General features: G+C 37.2%; 1 protein-coding gene across 1 annotated transcript in view; it reads right to left on the bottom strand.

Moving 5' to 3' along the window:
• LOC117290156 (P2X purinoceptor 4-like) overlaps positions 1-19,086 on the bottom strand; it is a 110,515-nt gene that overhangs the window by 58,440 nt on the left and 32,989 nt on the right. The window contains exon 2 of the mRNA XM_033771411.1: positions 8,175-8,352. Coding sequence (XP_033627302.1) covers positions 8,175-8,352 — 178 coding nt within the window. The remainder of the gene's footprint in view (positions 1-8,174; positions 8,353-19,086) is intronic.

Genomic DNA, 19,086 nt, shown 5'->3' with positions numbered 1-19,086 from the left:
GTTTCAATAAATACAAAATATTATGGAATCTACAAAACTGCAAATAGAACACAAATAGCTGTCTTGTTTTTATGGACAACAAAAGAAAGTGTATACGATATTAAAATTATTCATAGTTTTTACAAATACCCACTGTTTTAATCATTTCGCTAAATCCAGTTAAGACAATAAATACCCAAAACTCTTTCCAGGGCAAAATATCAGGTTCAAGTAATAGAATCAGAAACTCGCACAAATAAACCAAAACGTATAAATCAAGAGCCTGTATAGGCACACTGTACACTAATCAAGCCGGTATTTTTTCCCAAATACAACAAATTGGTTTGCCTGGTGCACGGTGTAGTTTAACACCAAATCCAAATGAATTAGTGTTCAAGTCTCATGTGATTAATTGGTCATGACGAGCCCGTGAAATGTTTAAATAAAGACATCTGTCTGACAGTGCAAATTATCAAACATTTAGTTTGTCTGAAAAATGTGTTTGCACTTTACACGAGCCGTGGCAGATAAGAAATTTCCATAATCGTAAATCATTGCATCTTTGCGAGAAAGAAAATGATAACTCAAAGTTGAAGCAGAGTATCAGTGTTTGTTAATATTGCATATTATTTTTATCTTTTTATCAATAAGTTTTGCTGTTAAAACAATAGGTCTGGTTTAAAACAAAATAAAAATCACAGGATGCGGCTTAAACACAAAGCAAAATTATTTGTTACGATTTTGGGATCCGTTCATTTTTTTTTCTCCAACGTTACCGTATTCTGATATTATTTTTTTTCAGGGATTTCCCTTTGTGAGTCTTTATGTCACAACTTGTTGTCTTTGCCCTCTCCTTTCCCCCACAAATATAACCCCAAGGTATATCTGTTTCATTCACTAATTTAATTACTAGTTTCTCACTCTGCTTAAATGTAATTGTGTATTTTTTGTTTCCCACCCTCTTGTGGTTAAACACGCCTCTTCTGTCCACCCTCTCTGTCTGTTGTGTTTTGTTTCGCCATTAGCTACTTCTGCAAGCTTCATGCCGCTATATTTCTCTTCACATTTCTTTATAATTAACTGTTAGGCAAGTCTACCTGTTCACGTTACACAAGTCCTGCCTGTTCCATGTTACACAAATCTACCTGTTTATGTATTTGTGTTGTCATTTACCTTCGAAGAAAGACTCCGCTAAGGTCGACATGTCATGCATTAAAATCAACTAGTTTGCAGAATAATATTTTTCATCACAAACTCTATTATGCCAGATTCCACGTTTGTATCATCAAACATTCCCCTTGATGATATCCCTATCTGGTTCACCCATGAGTGTGCGGTAACCCTGTAGACGAAGACCTCTTCCAGAAGGCTTCAAGTGGAATACATAATCCATTCAATGTCTAGTCTTCAGAATGCATGCCTGTTATTAAATCTGCACTGCACCCGCATTTCTAATCAACATTCTCTATGCTAGACAAAGGAACAAAAATGTCCTTCATTAAATGCAAACGAAGTGAAAGTTGCACGCCGTCTAGGGAAATCATTTCAAAATGAGAAGGAAAGAGGGGAAGGGAAGTGTCTTAAGAGACGAGGCTATAGGAGTAGGAACACCGGGAGTATACTCATCACTCTTAGACTACAACAACATTCTTACAAACATGTTCCGGTATGAAGTGTTATTTCTCTCGCGTTGCTTGCGTCTTGCCCCAACTACACAGTAACAAGATACCGCACCCGGAGAGCTTGGTGGCTATACCGAGGTCGCTCGCAAATGGATACGAAATTTTAATTTCCTGTGGCATTTTGGAAGGTAAACACAAGCCGCCCAGGTTAGGGGATGATGTCATGGGGGGTAAACACAGGTCTTGGTTTTATTGGTCTTCAAATTAAGAAGTAAAGATTTTCAGAAGATGAGGTGGGTTTTTTTTTTGTAGTGCGAAATTACTTTTTGTAGAATATTGGTGATCGATTTTGACAAAGTAATCATGTCTTGTGATTTGATAAGAAGTGTGGGTGCCTTCGCATTTTGAAAGCTCATGTTGCATGCGGCATGTGTTTGGCCTATTTCTTTAAAGATGCTTTAGATTGGATCGACTTACACCCCAGGAATTCTCTGAAAGATGGCCCCTGGGTATATATCGCAAGATGTCCGCGTTCAGGAACACGCTGCAGCAATTTCTGAATAGCATAAAGGGAACTACATTTTATATGATTACATTTATATGGGTGCTGTGTACAAAAGATAACACTCAGGGCTCATAGCAGGTATTTTAATCCTACACAAAAAAAGTGTATACAATGAACTAAACTGTGAAAATATCATCTCAAAAGGTGATAGTACATGTACTTCCTTTGGTACTTCAACAAATCTGGAGCAGTTATCAATCAAACTATCCACACAAGAATGCCTCGGTTTTCCTGAAACGTCGTAAGCTACAGCACGCCGTTTTGTTGAGTAATTTTTTCACTCTAAAAAAAAAAGCCCGACCGTATTAAAGGAAAACTGCGCAAGTTGGATACATTTATTTGGATCATGGATTGTGTGTACTACTTTTTATCATCATATGCATTTTATAACAAACGGTTTCAAACGCTTTTTACAGACCAACTCTCTTGATCTAAGGCAAAACGTGTCCCTTTAAGAGAGGGAAGTGTGCATGAAGATTTCGAAGTGACCATTTTGCTTAATCCCATACTCAATTGAGTCGAGGACACGTACCAATTACATAGAACTCGGTTTTCTCCGTGATACCCTGATCTTTGTCAATAATGAAGGCCGTAGGCTCACCCCACAGTACGGGCGTAGAGAAAGGGGCAGGCGGTATACGGGTCACGTACAAGTACGCAAAGGTATGATACCGGTAGATTTGATCGAACATCTTGGCCCATGGAAAGTTGAGGAGTTCTCCAGAGCAGGAGCGCTCATAAAAAAAATCATAAATCATATCCTCTCTCGAGTGACTTTTTCTTTTTGATATGAGTGCAAGGATCGATTACCGCTTTCCGGGTGTGATAGAATGACTCAGTTCGGAAGTGAGAGAATCAATTCTTTTTCCCGAGTCCCAAACCACAGCGTGTATACTTGCACACACTTGAAATACATTTCATCACTCATGGTCGGTTTCTAACGGGAAAGGATTTCGCTTAAGAAGCACTTTTACACGATGGACACTACGGGGGGTTGTGTACAAACTTGACATAGTTCCGCTATATAGGGCCGCGAGTACCCAAGGGGGAGGGTAAATTCACCGTAAGAGGGTGAAAAAAAGATGTGCTTTCAATTCTTACATGCGGCAAACATCTAAAAAGTTGTTTTAGTTTGCCAAACATTAAAAGCACACTCAGGCCTATTTCTTTATCCCTTTTCTGCTGCTGCTAAAGTCGCGGTAGTCTTGGTGACTGGTTAAAGGTAACCTACCTTCTTGGCTTGTCTTGCCCCGCATCTTAATTTCCTTCACACGACACTTTAAGACCAAGGGGAAGTATTTCAATCACTTATATAAGTGGTCATGAAGTAGGCCAACTAATGCCATATATTTCAGTTTGACTGATTACCCTGGACGCGCGAGAAGCAAAAAAATAATAATATACCGATGTATTTTGCAGAACGACTGCAATGCGTAGCAATCAGTGTGGTGCTTGGGAGTGTAAAATTTCCTGCACAATGTAAATCAATCCAACACGTACGGCGAGAATATAGCAGTTGTTATACTGAGACTGATTCAAATCAAGGGTTAACGTTGATAATTATTATCATAGATAATACATTGTTTGATTAAGGGGGGTAATCGGCACAGGCATGGGTAGCACTGTAAGGGTTACAATTCTAGTTATTCAACCGCAATGTCCATGCACTATTTTATTTATTTTGATATTGGACGCCAGGCCCGCAAGAGGTGAGGGTGCTGTAGTGCTGCAGCACCCCCAAACCCTTTGGATAGGGGTGCTGGAATGCCAAAGAATTTACACATTTTAGTAAATTTATTTCTATTTCTCACACCCACCCCCTTACATGAACCGACAATTCGGGAAAGGTCAACAATGTGTAAATTTAACTACGATTTCCTTCGGGTGTTTTTTTATATATTTTTGTTATGGGATTTCTTTTGGCTTTCTATCATTTGGTGTGAAATTTTGGCTGTTAATTATGCCACGAAACACCACATGCTCCTTCCACTAAGTCTAGTTTAAAACTGCGAGATATGTTTTTATAAAACAAAGTAATCCCTGTGAAAGATCCGTAGCTTGAATTCTTCGGTAAATAAAATAAAATGAAATAAATAGCGGCACGAGGTGATAAAGAAGTAATGCAAACAGAACCATAAATCCATGCGGTACGAGTCTAAAAGAATCCACGCATCGGGCATTCGCGCGTGTTGCACTTCCCGACGTTGTCTTTAAACCCTTCTGCTTGGATTCCAAAAAGCAAATCTCACTGCGTTTTTTCTTTCTTGCGGTTGAGGTTTAAAGCTTTCTGCGAGTATTTACCTTTTCTCGAATAACCAACTGACTGATTCACCGGATTATTGTTCAATTTCAAACCAGCGTCTCGCCTTGCCTCGTTCCATTCCTCAAGTTACGTTTGATTTACCGGATGGTATCAAAACGGTGGAGATCAAATTTATCTTGGGGCACAAATGGTTCCCGCCATAAAAATCCAAATCCGCTTTAAAGCTGAGTCAGGAAGAGTTCAAAAGAGAGAGAATCAATTTGTGTCGTTGAATCTTTCCGGGATGCTAAGTTGTTTTAGTTGCGAGGCTCAAGGTGAACATGTTCCCTCAGGCAATCCGGATTTATTGCTTGAACTTTACATTGGAGGAAGCAGGTTTGCTCTTCCTTGGGCGAAGAGTTCTGGAAATTAATTATAAGGGTCAAGGCTGTATGCTAATAGATCTTTATCATCGTGCAGACATCTTGATTTTTCTCTTTTATACCAATGTAATCAAAACAAGGCTGGAAGAAAAAAATAGTCTGGTACCTGTTTGCAAAATGATTATTGGCATTCATTATTGTTGTTCGATACAAGGAACATGACCAAGATGGAAATAGCATGATAAAGGTATATAATGCTCGTGGTTTCGAACTTGATATCCAGGCACATCATCTTGGTAATGCAGGGTATCACGTTCCGATTGGTTGCTTTTCGTTTAAGAGTTAAGTTTGTTTGTCTTGTGTAAAAACAAACAAAAAATCAAAGTTTTACATCAGTTTCTACATATTAAACATAGCAGACTCTTTTTTCTAAAAACGTTTAAAGGTTGAATGACTTATTATTGTGCTTAGTCATACAAAAAGTATGTGGTAAAGCAAAACTTAACATACAAAATATAAACTTTACAAATTATTGACTCCATAGCATTAATTTAAAGAATGTAGTCTGCGCTCCCGGGCTTAGTAACTGAGTTATCATTGATCGATTATGACACAATGATGTTAATTTCCACAGCATGGGATAATAAAGTTCTTATCTAGTCTTATCTTATCTTGAGTTATACAGGAACGTCATAACAACTTCGATTAAATATTTTATACAGTATATAAATGAGTTAAAACAAATATCCTCGTACAAGAAAATAAACTATAATTATTTTATCTTATTTTCTGACAGATTATAAACAACACTACAAATTATTAAAATAAGTATAATATCATGTGGAAATTTCTGCTTTGTCGGCATTATGGCGACACAATATGATGTAATTTTAACACAGAGAACTCATAATGATTAGTATACAAGCATGCAACAATCTCTACAACGTTGTTAGTATTACAAACTACTGTTAGTATTGTTTGTTAGTAAGATGTTAAGTACAAACCACGACGAAACTCAACCAAGAACCGACCATTACCACACAGGGTTTCACTACGGTGGCCTTTAAAGTACATCTCAAATCTGAAATCATGACCTTGAGTTTTCATGAAGTAGTAGGCAAAAGCACATTGAACTATTGCTATCCACTTTTATGAAATCTGACATGAAATTAACGTCAACATTTTAATTTTGCGATGTCCCTTTAAAGCCATCATACTTAATTTCACGCGCGCAATCCGTTGGTGTTCAAATATTTTATGCCAGCACATGCTAGCGACTGTTGCATCCGTTATGACGTTCGGCAAGTTCATACACAAGTATACACCATACTTGCGACCACATTAGCATAATTCACGTGAATATTCAACATGAATTAGAGAGATAAAACGGGACACAAGTTGGAACAGGAACGAGGATGCAAAACAAACCATACATTTTTAAAGATGCAAAGTGTTCAGACGGCCTCATGAAAGGGTCGTTGACGAACTGCCGGTCTTGCGTTCAGCAAGTTTTCATCATTACTCTTGCTAAATATATATTTTTCGTTATCAAATCATGCACAAACATTACCTTTCTCGGTGCAGCTGCACTTGTTTAAAATCACGGCAAACAATGAACGACTGATACATGTTTCATGTTCAGGACACCAATGATTATAATAATATCTTTACACAACATGAAACAGTTAAAGAGGGACTTACTTGCCAAAAAGGGTCGACGGGTTAATTTTGATTGGTTGGATGAGGGAAAAACAAAATTATGTAAAGCAATGATGGTGTGATGTGGTAGAATATGATAAAAAGCACAATACAAATCAGGTTGGAAAATATTATTGTAAAAAATTGTTTAACTCATTCTGGTTTAAAACTTAAAATATAGTTAAAGGCAGTGGACACTATTGGTAATTACTCAAAATAATTACTAGCATAAAACCTTTCTATAGGTAACGGCTAATGGGGAGCTGTTGATATTATAAAACATTGTAAGAAACGACTCCCTCTGAATAAACTTAGTTTGCGAAAAAGAAGTAGTTTTCCAAGAGTTTTGATTTAGATACCTCAGATTTAGAATTTGAGGTCTCGAAATCAAGCATCTCAAAGCACACAACTGTGTGTGACAAGGTTGTTTTTTCTTTCAGTATTATCTCGCAACTTCGACAAACAATTGAGCTCAAATTTTCACAGGTTTGTTATTTTATGCATAGGCGTTGAGATACACCAATTGAGAAGACCGGTCTTTGACAGTTACCGCTAGTGTCCAGTATCTTTACCTTTCAACATTATGGTTACAACTTAAAAATATGGTTAACTAATGGGGTTTCACGCACTTGAGATACGACTGAACCACATAATGTGTATACCTCCTCGGTCCAAGACAGGCTCTATGTAAATTCAAATGATAAGGAAACCATTTTTTCAACCAAATTGAATTAATGATCGTTTCAAAAATTCAAGAAACCTTCCATTCATCAAGTGAGCAAAGAAGAATGTTTGGTTGAAATCTTTGTTTCTGATGAACTTTTTAAAGTCAACTCAGTATCTGATAATGCAATATAGTCTGTGAGCATTAGCACTATCGCTAAGCTCTAAAATATCACAAAACAATGGTATTTGATTCAGTTTTGATTGGAAGCTTAGCATTTTTAGTGACATCGTTTTTGCGTACAAATAAAGCAGCAAAATAAGATGTTACCTTAAATGTTCCATTACCGGGTTTTAAATTTAGTCGCCCCAGGACAAAAACAAGTGGTTTATTATGTGGTATATACTCTGAACAACACCATATTCCGGGTTGAATCACAAAAGTAAGTATAAAACACGTAGATTCACAGATACAGAAATAAAAAGGAATATTGAAGACATTAAAAGATACAGAATTGATGAACTGCCAATATAATAGAACGGACGGACTGAAACTAAGATATATAAACCAAAGTTACAATTTGTGGAACAAAATTAAAAAAGTAATGCGTACAGCAAATTGTTTGCAATAAAAACGCAAAACTTAATCAATTTCTGACGTCAGCAAACAGCTGTCACCACCACTAAATAGTAAATTGCTTTCCACAAGGATAAAAAAACGGTCCCACTCGGCGGAATACTTTGGCTGATTACCGAAGTTGTTCTTTAAAAAGATGCATAAAGGTGCAAAACCAGGTGTAAAATCTAATAAAGAGGAAAAACTAGTAAAGACTGATCACATTAAACAAAACACCGTGTAAGGTAAACACACCAAAAAGATAACGATAAAGAAGAGCAAGCAGAAAAAACATGCAAAACACACACAGACATTTTAAAAAGACTGAAAAGGTGAAAAGTGTCAGGAAAGACAAAAGGGAAAAGAAAAGAAAAATATGTTTAATTAGGGAACCAGCTGTCCTAACCTGTGGAGGTATGACGTAATCAGCTAGATCCCAGACTCTGTTGTACGGTGTGGGATCATCTATCTGTAAGTCTGGTGCATCTGTGATATTTGTATACGCCACTCCTTTTAGCTTGGCTGTGGCCGAACCCTCGACGTCGTCTCGTTTTTGGTAGTCTTTGTTTATAATTAGGACATATCTGGAAAGAACAAAAGAAATACACCATAAATATTTATATAGATTCAACTAAAAATCTTACCCCCCAAAACAAACTTGTAAAAAGTCCTGCTTCTTCGCCAACGGTCCCTTCTATGAAAACAATAATTTGAAAACAATGTAACGATTATGTCACATTTATCTTGATCATCCATAAACATTTACAATTTGTCTCCGCAGAATAAAATTTCACAAGAACAGTCAAGTTATCGACCAGCAGTGTTAATCTGTAATAATAATTATTAGTCTGTAATTATACATGTATAAAATATCTACGGTCACACACCCGTACCTATGATCCGACACCTCGAACGTGTTTTTCCCAACCTTATCCCCAAGCCAACCCTATAATCATCCCTAGCAACTGATGGAGGGTTGTCGGAACATAGAGCAGTCACCATTACGATAGCATTAATGAAACACAATCATACTTATTATGTATATGCTGATGACACTCAGTTATATTTCTCTTCTAAACCATCACAAATATCTGCTGATGAGAGCATTAATCGTATTGAAACATGTGTTTCTGAAATTCGTGTTTGGATGCAGGACAACTTCCTTAAGCTAAATGATCACAAGACAGAATTTCTTATACTCGGTTCACGGCAACAACTTTCTAAAATGACTATTCCCCACATTAATATTGGTGACTCCGAAGTCACCGCTGTTACAAAAGCTCGCAATCTTGGTGTTATATTCGACTCTTCCATGACACTTAGTTCACATATTTCTAGTATTTCACGCTCTACAACATTTCATATCCGTAATATAGGCAAAGTCAGGAAATATTTGACACAAAATGCAACTGAGCAGATAGTCCACCCTGTTGTAGTTTCTAGACTGGATATGTGCAATTCACTTCTATATGGCCTTCCTTGTACTCAAATTGAACGTCTTCAACGTATTCAAAACTATGCTGCTCGTGTTATTACCTTAACTAAAAAGTCCTGCCATAATATAACGCCGATTTTAAAAGAATAACACTGGTTACCAGTAAGCAGTAGGATTAAGTATAAACTTTTGCATTTCGTGTATAAATCGCCAGTAATGCCCCTGCATATATATTGATGATCTTCTCAGCTCATACAATCCTCCTCGAAAACTCCGGTCTTATAATTCTAGCCTCCTTATTGAGCCCATTTCCAAACATTCATGGGGAGACCGATCTTTTTCACATGCTGCCCCTTGTCTATGGAACAAACTGCCTGCACTAGTAAAATCATCCGTTTCTTTGACCCAACTTAAAAAAACAACTGAAAACACATCTCTTCAAACAGGCATTTGATTCAATGGTTTAATTATTGTTATTTTTGTTACCTTTTAGGATGTTTTTTTCTTAAACATTGCATTTGTATTATTGTATTCTATACCACATGTTCTAGATTTCTCTCAACTTAGGTTAACATTTTAATTTTTGTTGTTGTTATTGTATATTAATTAATGCTATTGTTTGTATTTTAGCGCCATGAGCACTTCTGTGGATTTGTGCGCTTTATAAGTTTTCATCATTATTATTATTTATTATTATTATTTGGGGCATCATCTCCCATTCTAGACTCGGAACCGGAATAGACAACAATGGCCCTATGTACACAATGGAAGTTGAGTCGGGGCAGATTGCTCCTTTGAACCAATATTCCGTGACATTTTTATGAAAGTGAACTGGGTGACAGATGTGGGTGTGGCGAGTTTGACGGCATTTGCCTTTTGATATTCTACATGAAGAGTAGTTACATTTGACATAAAAAAAAAAGAGCAGGGGTAGATTTTCCAAAGTACTGTAAGATTCATGTTCAGATGAGTTGTCGAATTTGCCGTAGCGATCTGTATTATGGCATAATGTTTTTGTCGTTCGTGTCAGTTGTTTTGTCTTGTCCTGTATGACATCCCCCATTCAAGCATACGCTTACCGGATATCGCCACCATTTCACTTACTCTGCCCTTTTCCTACTTTTATTGTTGAATATCATTACATAGCAGTTTTAATGTTAATCTTTATTTTGTATGATACTTGTAATATTGTTTGTGAAATGGAATCAAATGTTCTTGAATTGATTTAGCCTTTGCTTAGCAATTAAGCTTGATACCACTGGACACCAGTGGTAATTACTCAAAATAATTGTTAGCATAACACCTTATACTTGGTAACCAGCAATGGAGAGCTGTTGATCGATATAAAACATTGTGCGAAACGGCTCCCTCTGAAATAACATCGTTTTTCAGAACGAGGTTACATCGCACTAAAATAGTAAAAGACTTCGTGCCCGAAGCCCTTTTAGGCATTCGAAAGCATGCACACAACAAGGGTGTATTTTCTTGCATTATTCTCCTGCAACTTCGATGACTAACTGAGTAAAAAAACAAAATACAGATTTGTTATTTCATGCACATGTTGGGATACGCCAAGTGAGAATACCGGTTTTTGATCATGACCAAAGGTGTCCAATGCCTTTAAAGGTAATCTTTGTAGAATCGACCACTGAAGTAAGCAACCCATTAATGGAGTTTTCTCCGGTTCGTTAAGACGTCAGGTTCGTTATTATAGGGTACATGTAGCTACGCATCATTAAACAGTGTTTTACGGATTAGCGTCTTAAATATTGAAAACAATATTGAAATGTCTTTAAACGGAAACCATCTCGCGGTTCATTGAAGAAATCCATTAGTGTCAAAAAATCAACCGAGTATTGGCTATTCTTCTGTTTATATCAAAATATTTGTTTTCCTTGAACGGTATGTTGCTGAAGTAAGCCGAGGAAACTTAAAGTCACCTGGAAGTGGTATTTTTTCAAAATAAAGCTTTTGTCACTAATAAATATGTTTTGATAAGTGGAATGTGAATAAACAGTTAACTAAGGTTTTAAAAAAATCAGTTTTATGTTATTTACAAATTTAAGAGTAGACCCCGACCCGAGAGGGCGCTGTTCGTGACGTCAATCGAGGCAGACTTTGCCAGTAATGCGTAGAGTAAACACAATTGCAAAGTACATGTACGGACCAAGTCGTGAGTTTGTACGTTTCAAAAAAAGAATGTTTGTTTTTTTCCGGCAATGCCGACCAGGTGTATTGCTGCTGAATGCAGAAAAAAAAACTTTTTGAAATGTACCAACTCACGACTTGGACGTACATGTACTTTGCACGTGTGTTTACTATACGCATTGTAGGCAAAGTCTGCCTCGATTGACGTCACAAAAGGGGTAGGCGGAGTCAGCCCAACTTTATATATTTTTTAAACATATAAATCGTGACAAACAATTACTAAAAAAATTGTTTTATTGTTCGTAAGCATATACTCTTACGTTTGAAAGAAAAACAAAATTATATTTCCAGGTGACTTTAACTCGGGACGAATCTATTTCTACTTCCATTCTCGAACTATAATGTGCTTTATTTTCATTAAAGGTCCATTCTGCTTGTGTTATTTTGTTTACCGTAAATGGGGTCCCATTTCCGAAACATGGATTAACTGACAGCGACTGACATTTTTGTGTGCAACATTCCTATTCAGCGCAGGCGTAGGCCTGCGCTGAATTGTTACCTCTTTTGTTACCTCTTTTTTTCGAAACATTGTAGTTTGTCTGTTTCGGGAATGGTTTATCGAAACCAGTCTGGAAACATTTGTACCGTGATATTTTATGACACGGTATGAGGAGAGATGGAAACATGTTCCCCGATCCTCGAGATACTGAAGCAAATACGCTGTAATTATGTTGCCCTCTCATCACTCTGTTTCACCTCTTTGGAGGTTGATCTTTAAGATTCACGGGCAGAGTAAGAAATCGATAAACCTGTAGGATCTATACTGCTGCCCGCAAAGAAAAGATTGAAAGGAAACTTGGAAAACTAAAGGCAATCTTATTTCCGTTTAAATATAGATTTTGCTATTTTAAGAGGCGAACAAGTCAGATAAAAAAAAAGGTAAACAAAAAAGGGTAAAAGGGAAGATCAGAATGAATTAACGATTTTTTTGTATCGAATGTATGTTTTCTGTTTTTAAAATAGCTTGATCTCAATAAATATGTTCGTTCATATTTTAAAAATAAATTGTTTAGGTTCTTGGAAAACTCAAATTTCACTTTCTATTCATATATCTCTTTGTCATATCACTATCACAATTGACCGTGAATACAATTTTATCAAAATCATCAGAGGTCCCAGGTTTTGTTTATCAGGTCATTTACACCTCAGTTCAGATCACCGCATCAATAGCAATATGTCTAATGTCCTTCGATACCACAACAGAGTGACAGAAACAAATTGATAGATATTGTTGTTGAGGTAATAGAGTACACATTATTTTGAATAGGTTTTGTTTTAAACCTCCCTTTTATACCAGTTTCTTGTGCATAGTTTTGCAGTTTTTTAAAGGCATAATTGTTAGAATTCTATATGATATACAGATAGATAGATAGATAGATAAGATTAATTATGAAAATGATTTATTTCTTATTTCAAAATAAAAAATACTGAAGATTGAATTGCTTCTAAATTTACATTAATTCAATTAAAAATTCATTAGCAAATTACAACAACACACTTAGACAAAAAAAGCAATTAAGGAATTAGACTGTAGGGAGACAGTAGTCAAGACTGAATACACTTGTCAAAACAGAGACAGGGACGTTTTAAAAGTGGTCAAAGGGAAAGACAAGACAGGAAGTGGAGTGAAAATCAAAGAAGCATGCTGAATGTGATACAAGTCATAAAAAAACTGTCATAAATATTTTGCACATAAAAAATTAGATGCATATTAACCTACCAAATACAAAGCGAGTATTCAAAATAAATATTTAAAAGGCAAACGCAAATCCACTCATCATACGGGAAGACCAATTTATTTCAGTAGGCCCCACTGCGAAAAGAAACGACCTACATTCTCTCCTTAGAAAAATATTTGCTTCTTTGACAGTTTTTTCAACAAGTTCCAACCATTTCTGTATTGAACTCTGCAAACGTGAAAGGAGAAAAACAGCCTCTAAAAGGGAAGACGTCTAGAGACTAGCATTTTAATTTGCCAGATTTGAAGAAAGAATCCAGCGCTTCTGCTGATCCTCACCTACTTCGGAAGTCACTTGGGACCGAAGTTAGATTTGTACCGTGTTTGACCAAATAAACAGCGGGTCTTTTGGAGCTGATTGACGGTATTAAGGTGACTTGTCGAATGGATTAGTTTTAAAAGACTCTGACCTGCGGGCAGTGAGAGAAGGAGAGATTGGTGCTTTTAGAATGGTAATGTGTTTTATTTATGGTATTGCTATGGGGAAAAGGACGTTGGCAATCGGTGGGGATAAATCGGTCAGATAATTTAGAGAGTTAAAGTTCGCACAAATATCAGAACTATTAGCCGGAGAATGAGTTTATCCGCTCGGGAATAAAGAGGAAGAACAAGAAAATAAATAAAAACTTAATGAAGTAAGGTCACTTTATTTGCTCAGGAGTGAACCTTAAGAGAAAGGATCAAGGCTGGGAAGACGCAAAAGGTTTCGAAATTAATTGTAAAAAAAAAAGTTGAGTGACAATTGGAGTCTCCAAATATTTACTTTTTCTTGATTGCGTTTTTCAGATTTAATAAAGCCATCTACCAAGTCAGAAAACAAGTACCTTTTATAGCTTGACACTTGATAACTTTACACATTCAGTTTAGGTTTCAGCTCCGGCCTAAACGCTTCACCGAGCTAAGCCCTATATTCCTGTTCCCGCCTGATCATGTTCCCGTATCTATGCCGGATACGAGGCAGAGGGTACCCGCCCCATACTCAAAACACTATTTTTTCCAATGAACACACAATGAAGACAAAATAGCGGGGTACACCATGCTCAATATCGAGCACAAAATGAGACCCAACGCCATATTTCCCGATGTGGATTACAACCCCACTCTAAAAACTCCCGGGTCAGAATTGACTCGGATTTAGGTCCCAGGGGGCCAGACCCATTTCTGGGCCAATTTACCAGAAATTTGGTTATGCGGGGATATTGACTCGGATTCCAGGAAAACTTGACACGGATTCCGGGGCCCAAATCCGGGTCAATTCTGACCCGGGAGTTTTTAGATCGCAGAATGTACACATAATTGCGAAAGGTATAAGCAAATGCAACCGATGCAAAAATCCCATAGAGTAATTGAAAGCATTGCATGGGCACACATCCAGTGTGCTCTCTATAACCGAATTAAGGACCCTCGACTTTTTGGCCGATATTGTAGCTTCGACAAACCATTCCCAAAACAGACAAACAACAATGTTTCGAAAAAAGGGGGAACGATAGGCTTACGCCTGTGCTGAATAAGAATGTCATTGCAATACAAAAATCTCAGTCGCCGTCAGTTAAAGGCATTGGACACTTTCGGTACAGAAACAAAATTAAAAGTTCACAGATTTACACATAGCTTACAGGGTTTACAGAAGGTAATGGTAAAAGACTTCTCTTGAAATATTGTTCCATGAAATATCAATTCTCGATATCGAGAATTACGGATTTATTTGAAACGCATGTCATGACACGGCGAAACGTGCGGAAACAAGGGTGGGTTTTCCCGTTATTTTCTCCCGACTCCGATGACCGATTGAGCCTAAATTTTCACAGGTTTGTTATTTTATATAGAAGCTGTGATACACGAAGTGTGGGCCTTGGACATTACTGTTTACCGGAAGTGTCCAATGGCTTTAATCCTTGTTTGAATAAAACCAGTACTGCAGGAGATCATTTTCTATTTCAGACGTCATCACTATTATTCTACTGCATTTATTGACTGTATAGTGGCGAATACTCGTCCTATTTAGTTAGGGGACTGCGGCTTCCTTCCCGTGTCTCTACACTTCTAACAACAAATACTTTTTTTTTTCAACGACAAGGATGTTTGATTTATATAGAACAATCACTGAATGCTTTTAGTTTGTGCATTGTCGCAGAGTGTGGGTTCGAATCCCCACTTGTGTCCTTAAGCAAGATACTTCACCAATGCTTCGTCCTTCGGATGGGACGTAAAGCCGTTGGTCCCATGTGTTGTGTAACACATGTTTTATAAAAGAACCCATTGCACTTATCGAAACGAGAAGGGGTTCGCCCCAGTGTTCCTGGTTGTGGCTGCTTCATGCGCCGTAGCACCTTGTAAACCCTTATAAAAGTGCTACATAATTGGGTCTCAGAATCCATCATTGCAATAACTTATCTTTATGAAAGTTTGTATTTACTTAGCGCCTTGAGTACCTTGTTTGGTAGATACGTGCGCTATATAAGACTTTGACATTATAATTGTCGCTTATGAAGGCTGTACTATTGAAGTTTGCGAGAAGAAGCCAAAAGGCCCAAAATAAGTCTAACCATAAGCACCTGCCAGCTGTTTGACATTATTTTTAAGGGGAACCTGTAATATTTTGGTTTCAATCATACTTCAAAGTAATTGGCATGCTGCTATATACGTTATCGCATTGGGACTGCTATACTGGAGAAATATCTCTGACAGTAACATTACCCGTGATTTATATCTAACTGGGACACAATATCTTGTGACAAAAAATAACAAACCTATAAATCTGTCGAGAAATAGATCGCATCGCTTTGTTTATAAACAGGGGACCGTTTCACGTTCCAGGACACTGCATTTTGTTATTATGAAAGATAATTATTATTTTTTTCGTTTATTATTTTCACTCAAATTAAAAGGTATTATGCAGGATTGGTGATGACAAACAAAAATTACTTTGTAATTTTAGTCTGAAAGCTTATCTGAGTATCATAAGAACGTCCATGCTCAAACCAAATTGTTTCATGTGAAATATTTCCCTCTGAAATGAAACAATATTCGAGAAAACTGTCCCTTAAAACCTTTAAAGCAACCGCACAACATCGGTAAACAGTATTGTCCAAAGGCCCACACTTCGTGTATCATCACTTATATATAAAATAACAAACCTGTGTAAATTTAGGCTCAATCAGTCATCGGAGTCGGGGAAAAATAGCGGGAAAACCCACCCTTGTTTCCGCACGTTTGGCCGTGTCATGACATATGTTTAAAATAAATCCGTTATTCTCGATATCGATAATTGACAATATTTCAAGGGAAGTCTTTCACCACTACCTTCTGTAAACCCTGTAAGTTATTTGTAAGTTTGTGAACTTTTAATTTTTGTTCTGTTCAGAAAGTGTCCAATGGCTTTAAAAAAGAAAACCGGAATTTGGTTGTATAAAGCTAAAGGACATTAGTCTTTTTGAGATAATATAGCGGACATGATAAGAGTGCACTGTTTGGTTTGGGTGTACACACTGTTTTGTAGGACTGTCACTGTTTTATCCTGACACACAATTAATATGGTTGGTCACAATCACACAAAGCATGAACATTGTCTGCACCTATATACTTTTTCAGCTCTACCAATCCTGTACGACCCCTTTAAACCAATGACTGTTACAAAAAAAGCAGCTACACAAATTGAAATGTAACCCTTGTATTCACATCAAAATTTAATTTCAAAAATTTTACGTGTAATAAAATGTCCGATTGTATTGTATTCCTCCACTGAGCCGTTGTGGCAGCAGCTCCGAACTACAAATTATTACTCACTCGTAAGTGTGTCAGGTCAGAAGCTAATACTTATGGCAATAAATACCATAAAACAATACTAGAATTGACCTTTAAACATCTCGTAAAGGGAAGGCTAATTCCTGAGCATCTAATTTTCATTCCCTTTACAAAAGTGAGCAGTGCTCACCCAAGCATGATTTTTTTCCCCGGACTTTTTGGTGTCATATGAAAGTTGAGTCCATTATAAGCTAGTAGCCATACATACAACCTTCCCCCCCCCCGGAATCACGTATATTTTTATTCGGCAGCAGTTTCAGACGTGTATAGTTTTCTTTTTTTGAGACACCCTGTACATTGCTAGTGTAGCTGTAGCATGTTACCTAGCATACCTATTGAGTGAAGTCTTGGCCGGTAATCTGGTTTTACTAAGCAATGATATTTTTGCTTTAAAGACACTGGACACTATTGGTAACTGTCAAAGACCATTCTTCTCACTTGGTGTATCTCAACATAAAGCATAAAATAACAAACCTGTGAAAAATTGAGTTGAATTGGTCGTCGAAGTTGCGAGATAATAATGAAAGAAAAAACACCTTGTCACACGAAGTTGTGTGCTCTCAGATGGTTGATTTCGAGACCTCAAATTCTAAATCTGAGGTCTCGAAATCAAATTCGCGGAAAATTCTGCTTTCTCGAAAACTACGTCACTTCAGAGGGAGCCGTTTCTCACAGTGTTTTATACTATCAACCTCTCCCCATTACTCGTTACCAAGTAAGGTTTGATGCTAATAACTATTTTGAGTAACTACCAATAGTGTCCACTACCTTTAAGCAAACTTTTGTGCTTAAGCAGCTCCATGAAATTGGCCCAGAGCTTAAGTTCAATCATTTACAAACCAATCCGCTACTACATGCTAAATCAATATTTCAACCCGACATATCTAAAGCGTCGTATATACAAATTCCCAATGTGACACGTTTAACGAGTTGGGCCTTCCCGGTCTACTTTATGTTATAGGATATCAATGATCTGATAGGTCCTTTTGTTTACAATAGCTAATTCTATTTTCTGAAAGAGCTCCCGGTACAACAAAAACCCCAGCCATACACCATTTTGCATTGATACTTTAATCGTAAATTAACAATGTATGTATTTATTTATACACCCATACATATTTTTTAAACAACTAGTTTTGTAATATCAAACCAAATATTGGGATGTTATTGAATTCAACTCGTTGCATGTTTCCACAGCGCCACCTTCTAACGATCGGCACTATGATAAGACGAAAGAAAACGACTGCCGTATACTTAAGATATCTAAATATCCCTACTTGTCCTGTTTAACAAGACCTTGAGGTCAAAACCAGTGACCGGTCACCGAGGATAATATCAGACGACGAACTCGACATGAACTGCTTTATTAATCTGATATCCCACGAGAGGTTGAATATCTATCGCTGGCTTTCCTCTATACAGCCAGTGGCGTGTTGTTACAACGAGTCTATCCAGTGCAACCCCACGTACAGTGTGTCCCCATGCCCCTATAACCATCCCTAAAACGCTATTAATTAGGTCCTTCTCAAACCCTAAATAGAAATATGTACATGATTAATTTGCCTTGGAACGAGTTTATTCTCCTGTATGGGAAGTTGTGATATTTGCCTTGGAGGTAGCTGGGTTCAGGTGCTCCGGAGTCAGCCAGGGAACACAAACTTGCTATGACGTCCTTGTAACGTTCACACCTTGTGGACACTGAACTGTCCACAATTATCAGTTGGGAATTTCCAGTTGACCGATTTAAGGTCACTTTATTTTGCACCTGCATGATTTGAAGCAGTACACTTTTAACTCATAGTTTGCTACTGAGACCTTATCTAGGGTCGATATCCTTAGTTGGGAATAAAAAAAATAACACGATAAAAACATCCATTATGAGAAAGACGCCAAGGGGGTTGTGCAACACGTAATCTAAACAGACGTTTTGAAACAAGATTTGGGACACGATTGAGGACTTTTTTTTAAATATATCTAATAGAAAGGTTTGCGGTAACACCATGTAATGACTATCTCCAATGAGTTGGGGTGGTTCTGAAAAGAACCGTTGGTTTTCAACCCGACGTTTCGATCAGTGTGCTCTGATCGTCTTGTGGAGAAATAAATCGATATGAACTTCTGTTTCATCCTGGT

This window comes from Asterias rubens, chromosome 5, assembly GCF_902459465.1.
Source record: "Asterias rubens chromosome 5, eAstRub1.3, whole genome shotgun sequence".
Lineage (NCBI taxonomy): Eukaryota > Metazoa > Echinodermata > Asteroidea > Forcipulatida > Asteriidae > Asterias > Asterias rubens.
Note: the sequence above shows the minus strand (reverse complement) of the source record. Positions and strands in the feature narration are given on the sequence as shown.